At 47.6% G+C, this 23,161-nt stretch overlaps 5 protein-coding genes across 5 annotated transcripts; 1 reads left to right on the top strand and 4 right to left on the bottom strand.

Moving 5' to 3' along the window:
- Positions 1–298: 298 nt before the first annotated feature.
- VC83_04010 (uncharacterized protein) lies at positions 299–682 on the bottom strand (the record flags this gene model as incomplete). The annotated part of the gene is made up of 1 exon (XM_024467647.1): positions 299–682. The coding sequence occupies one exon, from the start codon at positions 680–682 to the stop codon at positions 299–301; it is 384 nt and encodes a 127-aa protein (XP_024324836.1).
- Positions 683–2,222: 1,540 nt separating this feature from the next.
- VC83_04009 (uncharacterized protein) lies at positions 2,223–4,300 on the bottom strand (the record flags this gene model as incomplete). The annotated part of the gene is made up of 2 exons (XM_024467646.1): positions 2,223–4,185; positions 4,242–4,300. The coding sequence occupies 2 exons, from the start codon at positions 4,298–4,300 to the stop codon at positions 2,223–2,225; spliced, it is 2,022 nt and encodes a 673-aa protein (XP_024325054.1).
- A 12,619-nt stretch (positions 4,301–16,919) lies between these two features.
- VC83_04008 (uncharacterized protein) lies at positions 16,920–19,848 on the bottom strand. The gene is made up of 2 exons (XM_024467645.1): positions 19,179–19,848; positions 16,920–19,128 (listed from the first exon to the last, which is right to left on the bottom strand). Exons 1-2 carry the CDS (start codon positions 19,539–19,541, stop codon positions 16,945–16,947), a joined length of 2,547 nt encoding a protein of 848 aa, XP_024325055.1. The 5' UTR covers positions 19,542–19,848; the 3' UTR covers positions 16,920–16,944.
- A 110-nt stretch (positions 19,849–19,958) lies between these two features.
- Positions 19,959–21,395, top strand: FMT1 (Methionyl-tRNA formyltransferase; the record flags this gene model as incomplete). The annotated part of the gene is made up of 2 exons (XM_024467644.1): positions 19,959–19,990; positions 20,060–21,395. 2 exons carry the CDS (start codon positions 19,959–19,961, stop codon positions 21,393–21,395), a joined length of 1,368 nt encoding a protein of 455 aa, XP_024325058.1.
- Positions 21,396–21,745: 350 nt separating this feature from the next.
- Positions 21,746–22,936, bottom strand: LST8 (TOR complex subunit lst8; the record flags this gene model as incomplete). Its single annotated transcript, XM_024467643.1, has 4 exons — positions 21,746–22,177; positions 22,238–22,733; positions 22,798–22,819; positions 22,915–22,936. 4 exons carry the CDS (start codon positions 22,934–22,936, stop codon positions 21,746–21,748), a joined length of 972 nt encoding a protein of 323 aa, XP_024325059.1.
- Positions 22,937–23,161: the final 225 nt, after the last annotated feature.

Below are 23,161 nucleotides of genomic sequence, written 5' to 3'. Positions count from 1 at the left end.
GTCACGTGAAATTATAAGATTCTTGTCAATTTGCTCCCTCTGATACGATGAAGTGTAAGCCTTGGCATTGAATGGCTCCTTCCACAAGCCAAGTTCTGATTCCTCCATATCTGTATTTGTAATCTACAACGATACCTCCCACGTCACAAAAATATACCGCTAGTTTTGGGAGCCACCTGCGTCCGAAACCTCTTCCCAACGAATTCTGTTATATCCAGTGGTGTCTCCAATGGTTGATCGACCTCAGCAGACCAGCTTTGCATCAACTCTAAGCAGCATAATGGCTCCTGCATCAACTCTAAGCAGCATAATGGCTCTCGCATAGCTTGGAGATACCAAAAGGTACCATTCTCATGTTGATTTCGCATCTGAATAGAAAAGCCATGGTCTTTGCCCAATCTTCGTCCTGCAGCACCTTTATGAAGCTTAAAAACTGGATTCTAAAGACATCTCTCTCTTCGGACGACCAGTCCCAGGGGTCTGGATTCGGTATCAACCAAGGAGGAGGGGCGCTGAGGAATTCCCGTGGCGCAGTGTAACAGAATTCCCAATCTATAAGCGCCTTGATCACGAAGGTTTTGGAGTCCACAAGTATGTTTCCAAACCGTATATCATCGAGAAATAGCTTGAATGGACCCTGACGGTCCACGGAGCCCACGATTTGTTTCGTAAGCGTTTTCATAGTTTGCAGACAACGGTATATGCTTCAGTGGTTGTGTAAGGTTCGGAATGATCTCTGCTCTGCCGGAGCTATAACTCTTGGAATCGGAATACTAGTCTTTTCTCTGACGAATTCCATGACAGCCACTTCCTGGTCAATCTTCTCCGCTCGATACATAACATCGCCTGGTATTGGGAAGCGAAGCAGCCAGTCAACATCATGACTTAGATTGAAGTGGAGCCTAAAGCAATGATTGAAAGCGCCTTAGAATCGTTCTATAACCTTGCATGGCTCTCCCTTGTGGAATCCCGAGACAAACCCTTCTACATCAGAATGCTTCGAAAGGCTGGCTGGAAAATATTGGCGTGCGATGCGTACTGTTAAAGTTAAAACAGAATCAACAGTCAGATGTACTTCAGGAGGGTATGGTTCCTGATAAGCAGATTAAACCAGCATACATGGGCGGCTACTGCCTAGGTGGACATGGATTCTTGTCTGGTCAAATCAAGTGGCGGCACAGCGCAGAGTAGGTGGGAGTGAGATGAGTGAAGCGTCACGCTCCAAAAGCTACACTCTGTTAGGCTAAGTGACAATAAGGCCCAGGAAGTTCTACAAGATGCTTCGTGAAGATGGCGAGGAGCTTCAGCTTTTTTGGAAACGGCTAGCGTCTTTGGTGGACCTCATACAGGAGTTTTAAGCGACGGACATGAATTGTTATACTCTATCATGGAAATATCATCATTCTGTACTATGGACCCCGTCAATGATTCACAAGATGTCAGGATCCAGTCTAGTTTTGAAGACATGGGGTCGATGGTCATTAACAATTCCGACATTAACAAATTGGCAGGAGAATCCGTGCTTTGCCACAACGATCTCACACCACGCAACCTAATACTTCAACCACGCCCCTCAGCAGATGGTAAATTCAACTACAAGTTGGCCGATATCATAGATTGGGAGGTGGCTGGATTCTACCCGCCCTCGTATGAGCTGGGCCTGCAAGATACATACTTTTGTGCCGGTCGACATGTGTCATTCTACCTGCTACTGTAAGAGCACATGAAAAAATTGTACCGCGATATTCATCACAGATTGCGCTTGTGCAAGCAAATGCGCTCATCTACGAGTCACAACAGAGAAAACTGTCAAATGGTACCCAACATTTCGTCTCACATCCGAAAGAGGGTTATGGAGAACTCAAAGCTGACTCGGGATAATGATCCTTTATGTCGGCTGGGCAAGAAGCTCACAGGATGGACCTCTTCCCGATTATGCTAGCGCTGCTTTCCACAAATTAGAAGATGACCTGGTCGAGGAAATGCTTCCAAGAAGGAAATTAAAGGCGGAATTAAATTCAACGGCACAGTCACAGTAATCGCGTAATGGTAGGTATAAAATTATGTAACGAAAGAAGGGACAAGCAATTTTCAGCGAAATCAGTACCCCATATGATAATGACGGAGTGTAAATATGTCTCTGTGAAATGCATAGTATAATACAGAAGCCCACTCAAAGGCGCTAAGTGACAACATCACACCCCGACCAATAATACATCTCCTCATGCCGATGTAGCCTGGATGATAACCTCGCTCGCTTTCTCGCTCACCATATAGATTGGTGCGGTGATGTAAAACCCTGGGATCTTGGGGAAGACGCTAGCATCAACGACCCTCAGCCCCTCGACGCCTCTGACCTTGAAATTCGAGTCCAGTACCGCCATTGGGTCATCATCAGCTCCAATAGGGCAAGTGCAGCTAGCGTGATGTCCCCATGCCTCCTCCTTGATGAATTCCTTCATCTCTGCCTCCGTGGTGACATTTGGGCCTGGCCAGACCTCCGTGAAACCACCGTCGAGGGGAATCAGATCCTTGAAGATCTTGCGCGAGAACTCCATCGCTTCGTAGACGGCCTGGAGATCCTTGTCAGCTGCGTCGTTGGCGGTCACACCCGTGTCGAAGGAGTTAAAGTTGATGTTGGGCATGTCGCGCGGGTCGGTAGAACGGAGAGTGACGGCGCCGGCGTTGTTCCTGCTGTGCGCCTTGAGCACAATCCAAGCCCAGTGATGAGCGTCGTGGAGGGAGTCATTCGAGTATCCAGGGAAGTAGCCCTTGAACTTGGCCGGTGCGCCAGAGATGAGGAGATCAGGTTCGTTCTCAGCGACGGACGACTTCTTGACGACGGCGATGGCAACACCATTGGTGCCGTAGGTTCCCTTAGTGATTGGGCCAATGCCGTTGGTCCACCTTGTTAGGCAAGGATCTGGCATAGTCTCCAAGAAGGTGCATTTCTTTGTGATGAAAAAATCAGTAGGGCTGTCGCCGATGACGGTGTTCTCGTAGCGATCTTGTAGGTTGGTGCCAACACCGGGAAGGTCGACAATGACCGGGATGTTGAAAGATTCGAGCTCGGTGGCTGGGCCGACACCACTGAGTTTGAGGAGCTGAGGGGTGTTGAAAGCTCCAGCTGCCAGAATAACCTCGCGTGTGGCATTCACGCTTCCAGAGCCAGTAACTGTAGCAGAACCAGATCGGGGATCGGCTCTGTAGAGGCTTTGACCATCGAGGAAATCTACGCCAACAGCTTTGGGGGTTGGTCCGTCTTGGGAGAAGCGAACCTTGGTGACGAGAGTCGTGAGCTTGATATCGAGATTGTACTTCCGAGAACCGTCCTTGTTGACAGCATTGGCTGTGTCTAGAACGAAGTTGCGAGGTCCATTTCGTTTCGAGTCAGCCATAGCGAGGGGTACCTGGTAGAGTCCGACCTTGCTAGACTGTCCTGGGGCATTGAGGTCGCGAAGCAAAACTTCAGAAAGACCGACAACAGTGTTGACCAAAAGTCCAAGTAGGCCCTTGCCCATTGCAGTGCCCGCAGCAATGATGAGTGAGAGGAGCTTTGGGTCTTCAATCACAAGCGACAGGTCTGTAAGAGCTGTCCCAAGCCACCCATCAAAGCCATGGCCAATGATGCTGCTGGGAAGGTAGCGATTCCTCTCTAGCTTCATGAAATACTTTCTCATCTTGTTTGGTCTCCAGGAATCATCTCCTGTAATGGCCGCAATATTTGTCCAGTCACTGTCATGTGGATAGATCGTGATCAAAGCATTGTGAGCTGAGCAACCACCAAGTGTTCCAGCTCTTGGGTACAGAATTCCCAGAGGGGTTGAGCCGGTTGGGGGGTGCAGCCCAACATACTGCTCGCCAGAAGTCGTTTGGTACACCATTTTCGAATCCTTCTGTTGTCGTGCCTCATCGGAATAATGGTTGACAAAATAATCCCATCGCATCGGTTCGTATTCCGTTGACTGCAGCTGGAGAGCAGGAATTTGGTACTGTAACGCACCGCCTTGGTCGTCTCCAGCATCTATCAAGAGAACTTTAAAGCCTGCAATGGCTAAGTTGGCAGCAACCGGACCGCCGCCGGGTCCCGATCCAACGACAACGTATTCATAATTTTCCAGCCATGTTGTGTTTGACTCTACCTGGCGTTTAGAATGCCCTTGATGAGGGTGGCTATGGACGGCACTGGGGCAGTTAGTTCCTGCTTCTTTTTTGAGTGTAAGATTTGAGGTATAACATACGCTGCGAGTACAGTGCTTGTAAAAGACAGAAACACGCTCAAAGGCAATAACGAGAGCATCTTGCATAAAAAAATAAAAGCCCTGATAAGAACAGCAAAATGAATGACTGGGCTTGAAGCTCAAAAGCAAAATTGCGTACAACGACCAGCCTCTAGTATTATTTATTTGAGAGGCACAGCTTACTCCGTCCCAACTCACACAATGAATGACACGTACTCTGCCAGCACATTCGCGGCTGTGCCATTTCAGTCCCCGTAAGTACTAACCATGAACCATGTCAGCGCGGACCCAGATGCCGCAGTCCTGGAAGCGGTTGGTTGGCCCCCGCTTGGCTCGACCTCCGCCAAGTGATAGATCCATAAAGTACAGACGGCCAATAAATAACACGGGCCATAAATTGCCCGTGTTATTTATTGGCCGTCTGTAAGTTTTCAAGCTGCTGTGGGCCCTAAGCTTTTTCCAGGGTTATATCGGTTCCATTGCGAGGTTCCTACCTACAGTACGGCGGCGACAAAAGTGCTCAAATTGCAGTAAACGAGTGTCTTTTTGTGTGGTGAAAAGCACAGACCCGTACGAATACTTTTGTCGCTGTACTGTATGAGCGTGGGCCGCACCGAGCCCTTGCCACGCCGTGTGCGGTAGGGATAGGAATTGCGGGGATTCTGACAATTGTGGCAAGACTTACCAAACCTTACGCTGGAGACGATCAAGGCGGTGCGTTACAGTACTACACCCACCCTTCTGCCAACTCAACCGTGGCTACAGCGATTCTGCTCGGTGGCAGCGACCGTATATAGCTCAACCTTTGTAAAAAGCTGTAAATGGGCTCTTATATGCCGTATTACCGTACACTACCTACGTAGTGATATAAAACAAGTGCTAGGGTGAACGGTAGAAGCCTGTAGAAGCCTGTGTTCTGATTGTAGGTGCTGTATTACTCCTATCCCCCCCCCCTGAATGATTGTCAGGTTCCACTATTCCCACTTTTAATACTGCCAAAATTAAGGGGGTCTTAGTGTAATTATGTATGTAGATGTAAATAGTATTGTAATACCTTCAAAATATTTAGTTCTATAGAATCAGCTATGGATATTATGAGCTTTTAAATCCACAGATGCCTACTACGCCTCGCTTTAAGGCTCCTGCAACTACTCAAGATGATAGAATTGCAATTCAAACAGCATTAAAATTTGGATTATCATATAAGAAAATTGCAGCTACTCTACACGTTACAGAGCGACAAATCAGATATGCAAAAGCAAATACACACTCGAAATCAGGCTGTAAACCTCTTATTTGAACACCACAGCACACAGAGTTAGAGAAATGGTTACAGAGCTCTCCGTCAAGAGCACGTTGGATTGCTATTCCAACTCTTGCCCCTGAAATTGGATTGAATAATGCAGGCCAGAAAGCGCTGAATGCAGCTCTTCAAAAAGAAAAGGTTTCTCATCTGATCCCTTTCATCATCGCCTTCGTCTCATCTTTGCACAGAAAGCCCTACGATGGAGTCCTGGTAGACTTATGCGACAATGTTTTTCTGATGGAGTTTGGGCAAATGGAGGAGCACATACACAATCATTGTTACAGCAAAAGCAGATGGAAGTGATAAATATGACAAGGATTTACTATAACATAAATATTCAAAGTGTTATGGCTAAGTGCTAGTGCTATGGCTAGCGCTTACGGCTGCAACCTCACGTGATGGATAACATTGGATATCATGGATATTATGTTATCCATGTTATCCACGGATATCCCTTTGGCACGACGCCACTATATAAGTAGATAGTATTTCCTTAGATAGGAGCTTCGTGCTCAACTCAATATAGTATTCTTTACAATACTGTAACGTGTTGTAATGGTGGGTGCACCAGATGTCAGAATCTAGCCACCCAAGGAAGGGATGATTTTACTAATTTAACACACTGTCTTAGAAAAAGAGCCAAAGGGTCGTAGCTTAGACTATTCCACAATGCAGCAATCAAGTGTATGATGTAGTGGAGTGGTTTAGACAAGTTGTACAAATGTTGAGTCTGAGAACTCAGGGATAAGTCAGAGGTTAGCACCTCACTGACTTTTCAGAAACAAGGAGTAACAAGATCAATGCTTGGAAGCTTGGAAAAGATGTGGAAGTATGTGATAGTCGATTTACTGTATTGTCTGCTTGCCCTTTCTTAAGGAAAGGGCAATCCTATTTATGCTAAAGGAGTGTAGTTCTCTCATTTTCCAAGACTTTCCATGACTAACCAGGCTTGGTAACTATAGTCGATGTAAGAGAATCCCATAGAACCATCTCCTAGGTTCGTAGCCTATAGGAAGTAAAAGGAGGTCCAAGGTCAGAGTACCCCTATAGACAAATTATGTCATAGACAAATTATTGTTACGGCTATAGTAACATGATGTCATGGTTACAGGGCCAGGGCCTAGTAACGTGACGTGTGAGTCACATAACATGACGTGTGAGTCACAGTGGGAAGCGGGGTAGGCTGCCATGTGACGGGGCTAATGGATAGTTGCAGAAACTAGTGGATATTGGATAGTTGAGCTATCCACGAACTATCCTGAATATCTAGCTATCCACCAACTATCCAGATTACCCATGAGGCACGACGCCACTATATAAGTAGATAGTATTTCCTTAGATAGGAGCTTCGTGCTCAACTCAATACAGTATTTGTTATATACTAGTAACGTGTTACTTGAAGCCTTTGTGTCTGATCCCCTGCCTCCTCTGATAAGTAAACCTTTACGCAAGAGAACCTCTGTGTCTTCTATCATTTAGAAGTCAGCGTTACACTTTGAGCACCACTTCTACGAGGCACTGGCTCATACACAAAGCAACATGTCTGTCGTCAGTTCGAAGGGGAAAACCCCCACCACGCCAACTTCGTCTCAGAGGTCTAAGCCTGAGAATGAAGAGATGCCCGATGCACCCACCGTCAACGAACTCAAGGAAACTCTACGCGTCAAGTTGCCCGACACTTACTCCGGCAACCGAAAGGAACTTGAGGTGTTTTTGCTACAGGTCGAACTGTACCAGCACTTCAATGACGAGAAGTTCCCCACCCAGGAGAGCTATGCCCTGTGGACTGCGTCCTACCTTAGGGGGGAAGCCCTGCGATGGATCGAACCATTCCTCAAGGACTATTTCAAATATGAAAGTACCAATGGAAGCATGACAACTACGCAGACTATGTTTGGCAGCTGGAATGGATTCTGTAAGGAAATCCGACGCATGTTCGGAGACATCGATGAGATTAAGACCGCAGAAGACCATCTGTTTGCACTTAAGCAGACTGGCAGCGCCCTCACATACTCCACAGAATTCCAGAGATACGGCAATCAGACAGGATGGGACGCCAGCGCACTCATCAGCCACTACCGACGTGGGCTGAAGAGCCATATACGTATGGAACTTGCCCGTTTGGAACAACAACCAACGGACATGGTAGCGCTAATCGAACATACGGTCCGAATCGACAATCGACTATACGAATTCCAGAAGGAACGTCGGACCTATGACAAGCCCAAGAAAAGTTACCCCTACCGGGGAAACGAGGGCAGACGACGGGATCAACACCCGCGAGACAACCGTTGGTCGGACCCAATGGAACTCGATGCCACGTTCAAACCTGGACGACCCCGTGACCCTAAGAAAGACAGACAATTCAAGGAACGACTCTGTTTTAACTGCGACAAGCCAGGCCACATGGCCCGAGACTGCAGACAGCCAAAGAAAGGGAACGGCGGACGCAAAGTTGGCAAACAACTCAATGCCACCTGGACAGGACAGTTGAACGCAACGTTTGTGAGCAAACAGGACTGGGGAATAAACGGCGAAAGCACCCCAGAAGACGAGAGCTCAGATGAAGGGTCGGAGGCGGAATCGTTCACCGTCTCGGAACAGGAGACCTTCGATGAACTCGCACCTACGGAACCAATGAGTCCACGGTGCAAGAACGTAGTAAGACGCATGGCAAAACACGCCCACGCGAAGATTAGGGCCGAACGAGACAAGCCCAATGGCCAGAGGAGAATCCCCATGCTTAAAGACCTCTACGGGAACCTGTTACAGGAACTTCCGTTAAAGTGCAAGGTGGACGACTGCAAGGATGACCTCTGGAGATACTACGACCAACTAACGAATACCCGCAGGCTGCTTGGCACGTCCCAAGACGTAGCTAAGTTGGAAGCCCAAGAAGCGGAAGAACTGGAGAAGGATGTCGAGCATATGGCTAAACTGAAGTATATGAAAAGCGTCAAACTTTACTACCAGGACCGCAGGAGAGCCCTGAAGAAGTACGACGAGAAAGCCAGAGATATGCTCCGACGGGAAAATGCGAGACCCACTCCACGCATCGAAAGGAGAGCCATGGAGCAACTAGACACATTCTCCACGCCTCCGAGGGAAGATAGTGCATGGGTGAGAGGACAGCGGGAACTATCAATGACAGACGCAACAGAGACTGATCATCCCTGGCACGCGTATGTCTACTGGGAGTATTGCAGCGAAGATGACTGCAAGCTCCACTGGAAAAAGAAACACCAGAATCAGTTGTTTCCCCGATCCTCGCCCAGGATACACTTCAGAGACGCAGAGCAAGTTCACGCCCTCAGGCGAAGCCAGTCTGAAGGGGACTTGCCTATCAAAAGCGAACAGGTATACGAGAAATACCCACATCTGCTAGACGAAGCAGAAGAGCGAGGGAAACGATCTCCCCAAGGACCACCATTGGAAGCGGATGAATACTATCCTTCCTCGGACGAGTCAAAAAACTAGGAGTCCTCGACGGTAGGCCACCGGCGAGCGACACGAAGAGGCCTAGTACAGACCAGCTATGCGCCACGACGGGCAGCATGCAACTATATGTGGTCGCTAAGATACAACAGCGACACCTCCGAGCAATGATTGACTCAGGAGCGACGGGCAACTTTATGACAAAGAAAGTAGCAGACACGCAAGGTTTCAAGACGCAATTGAAAACCGAACCATACCCGTTAATGGTCGTAGATGGAGAGCCCATCTCGACTAATGAAGGAATGGTGACCCACGAAACGGTCCCATTGGAAATGGTTATGCTACACGGGCACAAGGAAACGATTCAGTTTGACATCGTGCACATGGACAACCATGCGTGCATCCTTGGTGTGCCATGGCTCAAGAAACACAACCCCCAGATCGACTGGTGGAACGAGAAAGTTGTGATGAGCCAGTGCGCGTGTGAACAACGGACGGACACGCGACAACGGGAGAAACCCTCCCAGGGCCGGAAGGAGTTATGTGCAACCTCCGAGCTTGATGACCTAGCCCAGGCATCCTCACCGACGAGTATACCGGTGGAGTACAAGGAATACGAGCGATTATTTCAGGAAGGCCCTAAGAACGAGGCGCTTCCTAAGCACCAACCATGGGATCACGAGATACCTTTGGAGAAAGACAAAAGTCCACCGTTCGGACCAATATATCAGCTATCGGAAAAGGAGCTGAAGGTACTTAAGGAGTACATCGATGATAACCTAGCGAAAGGATTCATCAGACCATCCACATCACCAGCAGGAAGTCCGGTGCTTTTCGTACCAAAGAAAGACGGCTCCCTACGGTTATGTGTGGACTATCGAGCGTTGAACAACATCACAATCAAGGACAGGTATGCCCTGCCGTTAATCAACGAACTACACGATAGATTTCAAGGAGCAAAGATCTTCAGTAAGCTAGATCTGCGAGGAGCATACAACCTGATCCGAATCAAGGCTGGGGAAGAGTGGAAAACAGCATTCCGCACCCGCTATGGCCTATTCGAGTATCAAGTCATGCCCTTTGGGCTAACAAACGCACCCGGATCCATGCAACGACTGATGAATGATGCTTTGCACGAATACTTAGACATCTTTACCATTGTCTACCTAGACGATGTCCTGGTGTATTCAGCAACCAAGGAGGAGCATGTCAAGCATGTCAAACTCGTCCTGAAGAAACTAAAGGAGTACAGCTTACTCCTCAAACCAGAGAAGTGCGAGTTCCATAAAAACCAAGTCGAATTCTTGGGTTACATTATTGGAACGCACGGCATCAAGATGGACCAAGCAAAAGTAACGGCAGTGTTGGAATGGCCAACACCGACCACGGTCAAGGAAGTGCAAGCCTTCCTAGGCTTCGCCAACTTCTACCGAAGATTCATCTCGGGATATTCCAAGGTAGCTCAACCACTCACGGAGCTTACCAGAAAGGATCTCAAATTCAAATGGACGGACAAGGCAGAGGCTGCTTTCCAGGAACTTAAGACGAAGTTCACGGAAGCACCTATCCTTGCTACATTTGACCCTGCAAAGAAGATCATCCTCGAAACGGACTCTTCTGACTTCGCAATTGGAGCATGTCTGAATCAACCAGACGAGAACGGTAAGTTCAAACCAATCGCGTACTACTCTAGGAAACTGTCACCCGCGGAACTCAATTACGACATCCACGACAAGGAGCTACTGGCTATTGTCGTTGCCTTTGAGCAGTGGCGAGTATATCTTGAGGGATCCACCTACCCTGTGCAGGTATGGACGGATCACAAGAACCTTATATATTTCACCACGACCAAGGTTTTAAACCGCAGACAAGTCCGCTGGGCAGAAACCCTCGCAGCCTACAACTTCACGATAACCTATCGCAAGGGCTCCGAGAATGCAAGAGCAGATGCTCTCAGCAGACGGACCGACTACGCCGGCCCAAAGGAAGAAAGACCTAGAGCAATTCTGAAGAAAACAGATGCAGGAATACAGTACAACGAGTTACTAGCGACGATCTCAGTCATCGAAGATACAGAACTCGAGGAAAGACTCAAGAAAGCTTACGCAACAGACGAATGCGCCAAGCGAGTCTTGTCCAAAGTCGAAGGCGACTTCACCATCGACGAACAAGGATTGATTCGATACAAAGGGTTAGTGTATGTCCCAAGTCAAATGAGACGCCCGCTGGTGCAAGAACAACACTCGTTACCAGCACACGGTCATCAGGGAGTAACACGAACCTTCGAACGAATCACTCGACACTACTACTTCCCAGGTATGAGGAAGCAGGTAGAGACAGTGGTAAGAGAGTGCGACATTTGCAGCAAGTCAAAATCCAATAGGCATCTGCCATACGGACAACTCAAGTCGACACCAGTACCAAAAGGAGCGTGGAAATCAATAGCTTTGGACTTCATCGTCAAGCTTCCACCCTCCAAGGACCCGTTAACAGGAATAGAATACGACTCTATCCTCGTCATCACGGAAAGACTCACGAAATATGGGAAGTTTATACCATATCTAGAAGCTAGCGACGCCGAGGCGCTCGCATATACCTTCATTCGAGTCATATTAGCCGATCATGGGATGCCAGAAGAAATCATCTCAGATAGAGACAAGCTCTTTACTTCGAAATTCTGGAAATCATTGATGGCGCTACTGGGAACAAATCATAAGCTATCAACAGCTTTTCATCCCCAGACAGACGGCCAAACAGAAAGATTAAATCAGACCCTTGAACAGTACCTGCGAAGCTATGTCAATCATCAACAGGATAACTGGGTTCAGATCTTACCCATCGCACAGTTTGCATATAACAGCGCGATGACAGAAGCAACGAAAGTCTCACCGTTCTTTGCCAATTATGGCTACCAGCCAGAAGCATATAGGCAACCAAGACCGGATGAATCACGAGCTGAACAAGCCCTGATCGTGGTGGAACAACTGAAATCGTTCCACGAACAACTTGCGACGGACATCCAATTCTTAAATGAACGATCCGCCGCATACGCAAACAAGAAGCGCAGTATGGAACCTGCCTTCAAGGAGGGGGATAAAGTATACCTACTCCGGAAACATATCAAAACGAAACGACCAAGCACAAAGTTGGACTTCAAGAAATTGGGACCATTCAAAATATTGAACAAAGTCAGCTCAGTTAATTACAGACTGCAGCTACCCAGGAAGTCTAGACTACACCCGGTATTTCATGTCTCACTACTGGAACCAGCAAGAGGAAATACCCCAATTGCGACCGACACCGAACTCCAACCCGAGAATGAGATAATCGAATATGAGGTCGAAGCGATCCTAGACAGAAGGTTAGTAGGACGTCGAGAAGAGTTTTTGATAAAATGGGAAAATTACGAACCTACGGATAATTCGTGGGAACCAACAAGGAACATCAGCAAAGAACTGCTGGAGGAATATCGACGCCGCCATCCGCCAGCCATTGATCCCAAGATGCAGGGGAGTAGGCCAGTGGATCGGAGGAAGCGAGGGTCCCGGTCACAGACGAGGAGGCAGCGCTAACTGCCTGTTCCTCAGCCTCAACAGCGTCACGCTTCTCAGCAGCCACACGTTCGGCCTCCTCTGCCGCATCAAGCTCGTCGAGGGTTTTCAAACCTCGCCGGAGCATATCTTTACCACGGGTTCGGATGAGGCGTTTCTGCTTCCGCAGACGAAGTAACTTCGAAAGGGTTTCTTCCTCTTCGCGATCCAGGCGATCCTCCTCCCGTTCGAGCTTCACCCAGTCGGGATGCTCAGGACCCATACAGTCACACTTTTCTTTCAAGTTGCGACGAACGCACTCGGCGCACCGCCGTGAATCATTTGGAGACGACACGCAAGTAATGTTTCGCCTCACGCAGTTCGAGCAAGAATCCATTTCGGGTAGTTCGTATCCGTGGTTCTTTATTCGACGGACAAGATCGTTGCGTTCCTGGAGTTTGCGGGCAGTGTCAGTAGGCATGTTGCATGTTGAAGGACTCGCTGAGGAGCAGCAGAGTCCCGGGGACATGGACGTACTTATAGGATTCGAGACGAATGCCCAGGGGAAGGGAGCGAGTGTTACGACGGAACAAGAAGGCTGGCCAACTACAGGACAGGAAGGAGGGAGGTCGCATGAGACCGGCCCTGGTACCTGGAGGGGCAGCGGGGAATAGTAGTTCCGAAAGTATCACGTGACGGACTCGCAGGATGATGAGAAGAGTCCTAAGAGTCCAGGACTCCGAGGACTCGAGTGAGTTCCCAGGAGTCCACTAGGCACGTGATGGACTCGCAGGATGATGAGAAGAGTCCTAAGAGTCCAGGACTCCGAGGACTCGAGTGAGTTCCCAAGAGTCCACTAGGCATGACGCCACTATATAAGTAGATAGTATTTCCTTAGATAGGAGCTTCGTGCTCAACTCAATACAGTATTTGTTATATACTAGTAACGTGTTACTTGAAGCCTTTGTGTCTGATCCCCTGCCTCCTCTGATAAGTAAACCTTTACGCAAGAGAACCTCTGTGTCTTCTATCGTTTAGAAGTCAGCGTTACAAGAATCTAGCCACCCAAGGAAGGGATGAATTTACTAAGACAACACACTGTCTTAGAAAACAGAGCCAAAGGGTCGTAGCTTAGACTATTCCACAACGCAGCAATCAGGTGTGTGATGTAGTGAAGTGGTTCAGACAAGTTGCAACAAATGTTGAGTCTGGGAACTCAGGGGTAAGTCAGAGGTTAACACCTCACTGACTTTTCAGAAACAAGGAGTAACAAGATGAATGCTTGGAAGCTTGGAAAAGACGTGGAAGTATGTGATAGTCGATTTACTGTATTGTCTGCTTGCCCTTTCTTAAGGAAAGGGCAATCCTATTTATGCTAAAGGAGTGTAGTTCTCTCATTTTCCAAGACTTTCCATGACTAACCAGGCTTGGTAACTGTAGTCGACGTAAGAGAATCCCATAGAACCATCTCTTAGGTTCGTAGCCTATAGGAAGTAAAAGGAGGTCCAAGGTCAGAGTACCCCTATAGACAAATTATGTCATAGACAAATTATGTCATAGACAAATTATGTCATAGACAAATTATGTCATAACTTAACCAATCTTGTGGGTAACTAAAGAGCGATGACATGTAATGAATCATAGAGGTTCGTAGGAGCTTTTAGAGCTATCGTTCATGCTCCTAGGCCTCTAGTTGGTAGAGATATGTCATGTGGTAGTATGAGTGATGTCATGTAATGAATCATAGAGGGTTGTAGAGATATGCTATGTGGTAATATCGGCCCAGTAACTAAGGAGCGATGACGTGTAATGAATCATAGATGGTTGTAGCAATCGTTGAGTAGTATTGCTCTTGTTGTTGGTGTGATAAGCCAAAATATGTATAGTGACTTGTAGGTTTGAGGAGGAGATTTCCAAGTTTGCTCTTGAGTTTGATAGCAAACTGAGTGCAACGAATGTCAGTATGACACCTGGCTGCACACAAACTGGCTTATGGGCCCGCTCAGAACCCGTAATCACTTTTGCAGTTGTAACCACTCCCATTTGAAATCCTGTCTCGTCAAAGTTATAGATGTCATTTTCCTGAATCCCATATTTGGCAATTGTGTTCTGTAAAAGTCGAAACCAATCCCGAATAACTGTAGGATTTTCACATTTTGCCTGTTGATAATAGTATTTGCGGGTGTATTTTGATTGGAGGAAAGGGTGGCGCTTTACAAAGTTGTAAACCCATCATTGGCCAACTGTAAGAGGGGTAGAGTAGACTTCATCAGACCGTTTTTTGAGTAATAGATTTGCCATTTGCCGTACAGATTCAGATCCAAGGGGTACACCTCCATAGATAATATCCATTCGACAAGTGTTGACTCCTCTGTGTTGCTAAGTTTTTTGTTTGTAAATCGCGTCGAGCAACGCGTCCGTTAACACGGCCGCGAACAGTTGTGTATGGCACGTCGTAGGTTGTACAAGCTACTTTGAGGTTGCTAAAATAGCCTTGATGGAAGGTCTGAATAGCTAAATCAATTCGGCCTTCAATCTGACTAGCCTGAGTGTGCTGCGGTTGAGCCATTATGGTCATTAGTATCCGTAAAGTGCGGATTTGGTGTGTCGCGATATGACTCGCATGCAAATACGACTCGCTTGTCAAGTACGTTAATCATAATCATGCTTATGTAATATTTGACTATTTGAATAGTCATGATTATTATGATTTATTTGTGCTAACCCTGGCACTGTACTATAAGCTAGGTCCCTCTCATGAGAAGATAAATAACCTTAGTTAATACAATTTATTTCTCTCCTTCATCTGTCCCTAATTTAAAATGGCTCCCACAAACTTTCAATAAATGAGTGTAGAAGAACTGTATAAGAATACTGTTCTGTTCAATATAATATCTTGAAGTAAGCATCTTTTATTTTAGTATTGTTATTTTTGACTAGATATGCAAGTTATCCAGAGTAATATTTATGTTTCGACCTCTTATTCGTTTTCAAGAGAGCATAATATGTTCCGGCCCAGCCGTGAGCTGCCCGGCCTAACTAAAGTGGCAGTGTAGAATAGTATTGTAATAGGTGCCGCCGTTAACAGTACATGTGGTATATAAAGCGTGTTACGCGTATTCCGGGCGAGCCGGAATACTGTAGTCTTTTTGGCTCAGTGGGATGTAGCGCGAGCGTAACCGTACATCATTACAAGTATCGTGGAAAATTCAAATCCTACATCCTACAACTATAGCAATTATGGCTACTATTGCTTCGATTAATCCATTCCACATGATGTACACACCGCTTTTGAGGCCTATATAAGTAGTCTTACTTACTATAATCGTGAGCAATTCCCATGTGAACAATGGAGCTAAATACGCACTATACTCGAGGATCTTACTAGCTTCATACCATACGATAAAGAGAGTGCAAACCTGAAGCACCATACATTATCTGGTTTTATACTTATGAATAATAAGCTATATAAACAGAGCGATAAATGGAGTAGTAACCAGAACCCTCGATACACTATTCAAAAAGCAGAGGTGTTTGACATTATTGCACAAGACAAGAGCACCCTTAAGCTTCTACATGCAGGCCGGAATAATGGCCTACTATTAAGCAACAATACTATGGAATAAAGCGTGAGGATGAGCTCGGAGTTCAGGTTCCTACTCCGGCCAGAACCCGAGCTAGAACCCAAGCCTAGGCGGCACCAGAGCTCAGAATTGAGCTTGAGCTCTCACGGCTTAATCCAGACCCTATAACTGAACAGGCTACAGCAGCTACTCAAAGAGCAAGGGTTGCTATGGTACGCAAGTACACCAAGAAGCATGATATTCAACACTTTGAGGTTAGAGCTATAGTCTCTATAAAGGTTCCTCGGGAGGATAGAACCTCAACTGATAATAAGAGGCTATTTGCATGCATTCTAGAAGAGCCTTACCCTCACAGATACCGCATTCTTACACCTTTAGGTGTTATAAAACGCCTTATACCTACAAAATCACTTGGAGTTGTAGACCAAGCTCTATGGTCTGATATCCAAATTCCTACTTCTACAAAGCAAGTAACACTAGGTCTTGCAGCTAGAGAGGCTTCTACGAGTGCACAGGTTGGAATATCATGTCAATGCAAAGCACAGTGCAATACAAAGCGGTGCCATTGCTATAAGGAAGCAAAGGAGTGTAGTGTACACTGTCATAATGATGACCATGCCTGTGGCTATTTATCAGGTATAGCTATTCGTACAGAAATAGCTTTAGTTGAGAGGCCGAAGCGGAGGAAGCGGGCAAGAGCAGACACAGTAGGAAATAGTATATAGATCAATTGATTACTTTGCTCCTGTTATGGTTGGGCCGGTTAGCTCGCGAACTGGCATAGCTTACGGTTGCGTCGGAACATATATGATAAATAGTGTTTGTGATTTTTTTATTTAAAACAAAATTCACCTATACATATCCAATAAGCCTTCAATATATCTCTTTGTATCAACTCCAATCCCTTGAGCTAGTTTAGCCGGCGAATTAGCATTCTCTTCCGCAAATGCGTTAGTTGATGTCGGGTCACTCGACTTCCTGACAAGGAAAATCTCTATATCTCCAGCTACACCGGCTTTGTCGAGAGCATAGCTTGCTTGAGTCAGGGTGTTCTTTGTATCTGACCCTCCATCGCGACTACGTCCACTGCTTGGCGATGGCGAGACTGTTTGAGCCGTATCACCCTCAACAGGAGTGATAGTCCCCTCAGACTTCCTTTGATTCTGCGTGGCTTCTGGATCTGGAATTCTAGTCCAGACGACCCAATATCCGCGACTGGTCTTGCATGTCTGCTCTATCTCAGAACCTTCATTCCGCGTTGCTGCAAACGTATTGAGAATCTGCATATGGGTATTGAGCGACTCGAGCCGAGACCATACAGGAAGGTTGCTCGGTGAGGGTGAATGCGATGGAATATCTGGGATCGTGGAGCAGATTGTAAGCTTCTTCGGGTCCCACATGAGGTCATATATTGGAGTTTTCACATCTCCTCCTGATATTGAGCTTAACTTTGGACGCGGGAGCTTGCGCCGTGTTGATGTCAACAGTGGCCGCTGCAAGGGCGCCAGTTGGTAATGCAGAGATCGGTAAACGTTCGAATCGGCGAGCGAGACGGTCCCAACTTCAAAGAAAAGGGTGAAGAGGAAAGGCTTGTTGGCATAAACAACTACTTGCAAGTCTTTTCTGACTCTGTTTTGAGTATCAGGTGTTTCCTCGCTGGATGAATTTGGACGTGATGGGCTGCCATTATTTACCCCTCCATTTCCATCTGATAGGGTATCGTGTACCGGGTCTAGCTCAGCGTTTATCGTTCGCAGCGAAATCCTTGGATTGGCTCCCACACTGTCAGAACCCGAATTTTCAGGGTCATCAGCATCAACATCACCAATAAATCCAACCAAATAATGGCCCGTAGAATCGTCAGCAGGGCCGCTCTCGGTATGGTTATCTCTGCCCGTAGAGGTCACCTCAATACTAGGCGCAAAAGTTCCCGGTCCCGTACCATTTGACGTGCTGGCATCTCGTGGTGTAGGTGTACCTCCACCGAGTGACCAATGCGTCCCATATCCCAGTTTTAGATAGTCCACAAGTGTTCCACCTTTGTTGCTTTGGGCACTAGACGTACTTGGGCTTTGACTAGAACTTGAGGGACTCCGGTTCTCCCTGGGTTCCGTTTCAACGGCGGGTTGGGGGTCCAATACCTCTAGACTAGTTTTATTTTCGGTTTCATCAAATATCAGCACCGCCGCTTGCTTCGTTGGAAGATCGCCATTCTGTCCATTCTCATTTAGCAAAGCTGGACTTGTAGACATCTCTGATGAACGGGAGTCGGCCTTTCTGGCTTTTGATGGATGGCCGCGCCCAGAGTCACTGTCTGGAGCTTTGCTTGACACTCGCCCATTTCGGTGTGCGCGTCGAGTCCGTGTTGGGTTGCCTTTGACGCCATAGGCACGTGGACCCCAACTGTAAACGTCTTCCATCCAGTGCGTCACATCCCTGAGTGATTTTCTCGACAATGCCCCAACGCCAAGGAAAATTGCACCATCATTTGGCCCAGGTTCCAATCCAGTTCCTAACCAAGGCTCACTAGGCGCTAATTGTGAGTGGGCTTTGCTTTGATTTGAGGCTTTTGATATATCCGAATCGGCCGAGTCAGCACCGAAGCGCGACACGACCAAGTCGACAAGTCCATCAATTCTCCCAACAAATCCCTCCAGCACTTCGCGCTCGCCACTTCCTATATCTTCCTCTCCAACGCCCATGCCAAGTTCACCTGAACCTGCAATTTTTATACCGCTGTAAACAGCTATGGCTGGATTGCCGTGCAGCATGACATTCCATGTTGACAGAAACTGGTCCCAGTATCGTCCTAGTATGGAGGTAAACTTAGGCTTTTCAGTTGTGGCAAATAAGTTGCCTATTGACGAGGTGCGATGCAGGAGAAATAGAGCATGGGCCCGTAGCAAATCTTGAAGCAGCAGAACAGGTGGCTTGACATCTCGGGATGAGTATTCGATATTTCCATCGTCTGCCGTTTTCTCTTTCGGACCTGTGGACTTGGATGCCTTAGGAAGGCGAGTCAAGTCTATTGACTGCGAAGACAATTAGCGCATGTTATATTCCTTGTCCCATCATAACTCACAGCCAAAATCCACCACCCCACCTCCAGCTCATGCAATATGATCTTCGATTTCTCGGTTTCTATCGCATCAACAGACTCGCCTTGGGAAAATGCCTTTCCAAATTCAACCATGCCCTGGGCAAAGCCAATATGTCGCAGGCGCTCATTTCCCTCTTCTTTCGATCCCCCCGGGCTATCTTTCCCTGCCTTTCGCGTTGGTTTTCCTGTTCCGTCGTAGTAATAAACGATCTGATCAAGTCGCGTCTCATCGGTTCGGCCCAGAGAGGGGTTATATATTGCAAGAAACTTCAGTTGAGCCGGAACAGCTTTTCCACGAACGTGGCTAGAGGCATGAGACATTGCACGCTCATCTGGTAGTAACATGCAAGGGCACAAGAGGACACGGAGAAATCAACACCGGTGTACAAAGCTCGCATTTCCCCATGCTGTATCTGAGATTAACAATGTATTTGAGCCTCTACCCGAATAGGACTTAGTATTGTTCCATGGTGATAAAGTCAAGATAAGAGTATCGCCAGCTGTGCCCAAGTACAATAAATGGAATGACGTCGGCTGATCATCCACTTTGAGCCCTAGCTGTACATACTCGAGTACCTTATATTGGCGCGGGGTGGTCCGTTTTTTTTTGCCGCGCGGCTATCAAAATTACGTCAGGGGCAATGTGATTTGGGGTGGTGAAGGTTGGAGTCGGTCAAACTGAGGATCACTTTATATCTATTCACGTGATTATATGTCAACCTCAACCCAACGGTTTGAATAGTGGCGACGAAGGCGAAGCATATGCAGGAGTCGAGTAACAGGATACTGCCTATGTAAGTTGGTTGTATGCTATAGTTCGCTCAAATACTAATGCGAACATAGGACTGATACCCCGGCCTCAGTCAGCGCAAAAAGGCCACTGCTATCAGTGTGCTAGCCGTACCACACGTGCATGCCATGGTTTCTCCCAGAAGACCCCTTTTCAAGGTGCCCACTCAGACCCTGGGATGTCTTTTCAGGGGCTGCACTCATGTCCCTCGGAGTACCTCGTACTTCTACTCCTCCAATCGCCGCTTATACAGTTCCCCGGCAGTGAAGCCTCTTCGTATCCTTTTCTGCGGTTCTGATGATGTCAGCGCCGCGTCTCTCCAGGCACTTTACGATGAACAAAAACGCGATCCTTCATCAATAGCCTCCATCGACATCCTTTGCCGGCCTGGAAAGCCATATGGCCGGGGTCTCAAAAAAATTCGTGAAGTGCCGCTAAAGGCCACCGCACAGAGCTTAGGTTTAAGAACCCATATGCGAGATACTTTCACGGGCTGGGATCTCCCACAAGTTGATGGTGAATCTATTAATCTCATAATAGCCGTCTCATTTGGCCTCTTTATTCCACCGCGAGTGCTTAACAGTACTGAATATGACGGGTTGAACCTCCATCTATCTCTGCTGCCTGATCTACGTGGGCCATCCCCGGTTCATTATGCGGTTTTGAATGGCTACAAGCAAACAGGCGTAACTCTCCAAACTCTCTCGCCGATAGATTTCGACCATGGGAAAATTCTACTTCAAGCGCCAGTCTCTATACTGGACCCTGAGAAAATTACCCGCGGTGCGCTTCAGGACATTTTGATTCCTATTAGCGCAGAACTCCTTGTCCGCGGGCTGCGAGAAAAGGTATACTTACCTCAAACGATGCCGGTAGAGCCCATCCTGCCAGAGAATAAAATCTTGGCACTTGCGCCGAAGATAAAACCAGAGAATAGGCGATTGCTTTCGAAGATGATGGCAGAAGACATGGCGCGCATGGACAGGGCGTTTGGCAGGGTCTGGGTAGGCATTAAGCTTTCGGATGGCAGTCGGAAAAGAGTTATCTTGGAAGGACTAGAAACAACCCCGATGCCAGCAGAGATGAGCGATTTTTACGCCACCCATGAAGACAATATGGGCATCTTTAAGCCACTTACCATCGTAGAAGATGATGGCGAAACAAGAGAAGGGACCATAGTGCCGATGATGAAGGCCCCAGATGGCCACAGCATTATTATCCCTGCCAAAGGAGGCAGAGCATTGTTGATTCGTAATGCGACAATAGATGGTTCTAAAAAGAACAAGGCAGCGGTTGCTTTGTATGGGAAAAGTTTGGAGAGGGGTAGTGATGGGAGCTGGTTCGACGGCACGGGTGAGCTGATTTACTGGGATGCTTTCAGTGGCATCTGGGATATAGTCAATCACTAGGGACATTTTAAACTATAGGCGAATTCAAATACCCGTTGGTTTACAACTTGGATCAAGTCCAGCGATGGTTTCTCACAGGCGAGGCAAGACAGGAATGAATCTTTTCCTCAAATCAAATTTCGTTCCATTGAGTGACCAGTAAGAGGATCATCATCTCATAGCAATTCATTACCCGGTATATTACCAGAGTATCCCTCGTGTTCAACGCCCTATTCACAGCCATAAACGCCACATGAGTGAGCAATAGACCATATCCACCCTTCCACTACTTGATAATGCAACGAACGCCCCGGTATAATGCGCCCTGAATATTGAGGAAATCAGACCTATTGGCCGCTGTAAACAATAACTCAGCGAGCTTCACTGTAGTCGTTCAAAGCAACGCAGACCGCACCACGGTGGTGTCCATTGTACTGGCGTATAATCTGCTCCGTCTGAAGCTCCCAGAGGCGAGCGTAATGGTCGCTGCAGGCGGTAACCAAGTAGGCAGAGTCGGCGCTGAAGGCACAGTCCCAAACCCAGCGCTGGTGGCCGGTGAGCGTGCTCTCCAGCTTGAATGGAACTGGGCTGGGCGGCTCGCTGCCAGGGATAGGGATCATCTTGTCGAGGTCCTTAACCTCCCAGATCTTCGCCGTGTGATCAGCGGAGCAGGTAGCAAGGTGCTTGACATCTGGAGAGAGCAGGACTCTGGTGATGTACTGGCCATGAGCCTTGAAGTGAGTGATGGGGACAAGAGTTGTCTTCTCGCGGTACTGCTCAAGATGCCAGACAAAAATATTGCCCTAGAGCTGGTTAGACGTATTGAACCACATAGGGGTGCACGTCACGCATGCTTTGCTTACCGAATTGTTTCCCGCGCAAAGGGTTGAGCCATCGCTGGCAACAGTGACGCTCGAGACCGATACGTCTTCCTCTGGAATCAACTGGTGAGAGCAGCTATTCTCGGCCAAGTCCCAGATTCTGACACTCCCGCCATGATCACAGCTGATGATCTCGCCTTGGTTTGGGTGGATAACCACATCGTTGACTGGAGAATTGTGGTTGTAGCTGCGCTGGACGGTACCGGTGCGAGTTTCCCAGATCTTCACGGTTCCATCCTCGGAGCTGGTGACCATCCATTTCCCCTCGCAGTGGAATGCAACGCCGGTGATGTTGTTGGTATGGCCTTCAAATGTCAAGATCGGGTTCGGATTGGTGGACTTGATATCGTAAAGCTTGACGCTGTGGTGGCCTGCAGCGGCAAGAAAGCGCTTGTCAGGTGAGATGCAGAGGCGGTTGACTTGGGAGTCAGGGTGCTGGATAGTACGAGAGCATATTCCGGAAAGAGCCTCCCAGAACCTGCAATTGGATATTAGATGCGATCATGCCTTCGTCTGCCTTTCTGTAGGAGATATTTACTAACCGAATCGTATGGTCATAGCCAGCTGTAGCCAAGATAACGCACTCGTCAGCTTTGTCCGCCATCTTTGTTTTGTGGTGGAGTGACGGATAGAAGCAGGAAAGTGCATTGGGGGCTTACCAGTACACAAAATCACAGACATATTCAAGTCCTCTATATAGGTGTCCCAGGTAATGTCCACTATATATGGCTTGTGTGTGTCTGGCCTATAGTAATATCCTTGTCAGCTCCATAACACTTTGCATTTATGTAACCCAGAGTTTTTGGTATGAGAATTTACGGAGTGAGAGTTAATGTAGCCGCGCATCCATCAGTAGACCTCGATAGACGTCCAGGCCATTCAATAGATGTCTTGCCAAGTGGGAGC

Source organism: Pseudogymnoascus destructans (assembly GCF_001641265.1).
Source record: "Pseudogymnoascus destructans isolate 20631-21 unplaced genomic scaffold scaffold_8, whole genome shotgun sequence".
Lineage (NCBI taxonomy): Eukaryota > Fungi > Ascomycota > Leotiomycetes > Thelebolales > Thelebolaceae > Pseudogymnoascus > Pseudogymnoascus destructans.
The sequence above is the reverse complement of the archived record's forward strand: the minus strand, read 5'-3'. Positions and strand labels throughout refer to the sequence as shown.

Bases quoted from the DNA above. Each gene is read 5' to 3' on its own strand.
- VC83_04008 (XM_024467645.1), bottom strand. From the start codon at position 19,541: ATGTTACTACCAGATGAGCGTGCAATGTCTCATGCCTCTAGCCACGTT. The intron at 19,129-19,178 runs GTGAGTTATGAT...TTGTCTTCGCAG, and splicing joins TGGGGTGGTGGATTTTGGCT to TCAATAGACTTGACTCGCCT.